The 1,640-nt window shown below is 18.0% G+C and overlaps 1 protein-coding gene across 1 annotated transcript; it reads left to right on the top strand.

The window, feature by feature from the left end:
• Positions 1 to 340: 340 nt before the first annotated feature.
• Positions 341 to 1,436, top strand: PRSY57_1143100 (apicoplast import protein Tic20, putative; the record flags this gene model as incomplete). Its single annotated transcript, XM_020115000.1, has 4 exons — positions 341 to 682; positions 790 to 836; positions 989 to 1,133; positions 1,270 to 1,436. Coding segments are annotated over 4 exons (701 nt in total), but the record flags the coding sequence as incomplete, so codon positions are not given.
• Positions 1,437 to 1,640: the final 204 nt, after the last annotated feature.

The raw sequence follows: 1,640 nt of genomic DNA, 5'->3' as shown, positions 1-1,640 counted from the left end.
AAAAAAAAAAAAAAATTTTTAACCTCATCTTAAATTATTTAATCTTATAATATAAATATGATTGTATTATATTATGTAACATTATAAATATTTCATATTTGAACATTTATACAGAACAGTATTATACATATTTATTTTTATTTAAATAATTCTGTAATTTCTTTTATTCTTATTTGTATTTTATGTACAACATATGAATATATATATATATATATATATATATATATATATATATATAATAATGTATTTATTTAATTTTATAATTATGTAAAAAATGTAATAGCCCATGAATAATGTACTTTTTACTTTTCTTCTTTTTATTCCTTAATATATTTAAGAAATGTGTAGATTTTTAACATATTATTATATTTTAATATTTTGCATTATTATTAAAAATGTATTTTCTTTTCAACCAAGCCAAAAGGTCAGAATTTATTATGTTAATAAAATACATTCGAACAATTCTATAAATCTGAACAAAACAAATATCAGTAATAATGTAAAAACATATTATTCCTTAAGAAAAAATAATATAATAAATTTTAGAAAAAGGAAAATACTAGCATATGCCACCTTAAAAAATCAAATCAATAACATAATTCATGGAGAAACGGATGTAACTATTTTCGACAAGTTATTAGCATCCATAAGTTACATTCTTCCGACAATCGACGCCATTCAGGTAAATATATACATATATATATATATATATATATATATATATATATGTATATGTGAGTATATTCATTATATATATAATTTTTTTTTTTACTTATATAACATATACAGGCGTTTGTTATGCCCTTGGTAAATATATTACCATTATGGACTCACAAGTAAATATATATTATTTTGAATGTTTATATAAATATTTATGATTTTATAAAATGAAATTAAACATATATATATATATATATATATATATATATATATATATATAATATTTATCTTTTCTTTTCTTCTTTTTAATTGTTAATTCATTTTGCAGATATTTATTTCAAATTGAAAGGATAAATCAGATTTACTCTTCCATCCCCTTTATGTCTTTTATTACATTTATGGGTTTATACTTTTTATTTGTTAAAGAAAATAAGTTTAAATTCCACTATTTTATTAGATATCATCATATGCAAGTAATAACAAAATATATGTATATATATAGATAGATAGACACGAATAAATTTATTATTATTGAACTGTAGAATTATTAAATTTATAAGATACTCATGTTTTTATTTTTTACATTATATTTTATTAACACCTTCTTAGAGTTTGATATTGTCCATGTTTGGATATGCACTGTCCTTATTTTATTTCCGAGTATTTCCCTACTCCTATAATGACACAGATATTTTTAACTTAACCATTTTATATTCTACTATGACTATATATTTTGGTTCCTTAATCATTCCCTTCTTCTCATCATTACTTGGATAGTAACTTTAATTAAAAAATATATATAATATAATATATATATATATAATATACATTTTGTTTTATTTAGTAGCGAAATTTATTTCATTTTTGTATTATCAATATTGCTTCATTTTTTCTTTTTATGAACATGTTCATGTAAATAGCTATTTTGTATATCATACATATATATATATATATATATTTTTTTTTTTTTTTTTTTTTTT

This window comes from Plasmodium reichenowi, chromosome 11, assembly GCF_001601855.1.
Source record: "Plasmodium reichenowi strain SY57 chromosome 11, whole genome shotgun sequence".
NCBI classification, from domain to species: Eukaryota; Apicomplexa; class Aconoidasida; order Haemosporida; family Plasmodiidae; genus Plasmodium; species Plasmodium reichenowi.
The sequence above is the reverse complement of the archived record's forward strand: the minus strand, read 5'-3'. Positions and strand labels throughout refer to the sequence as shown.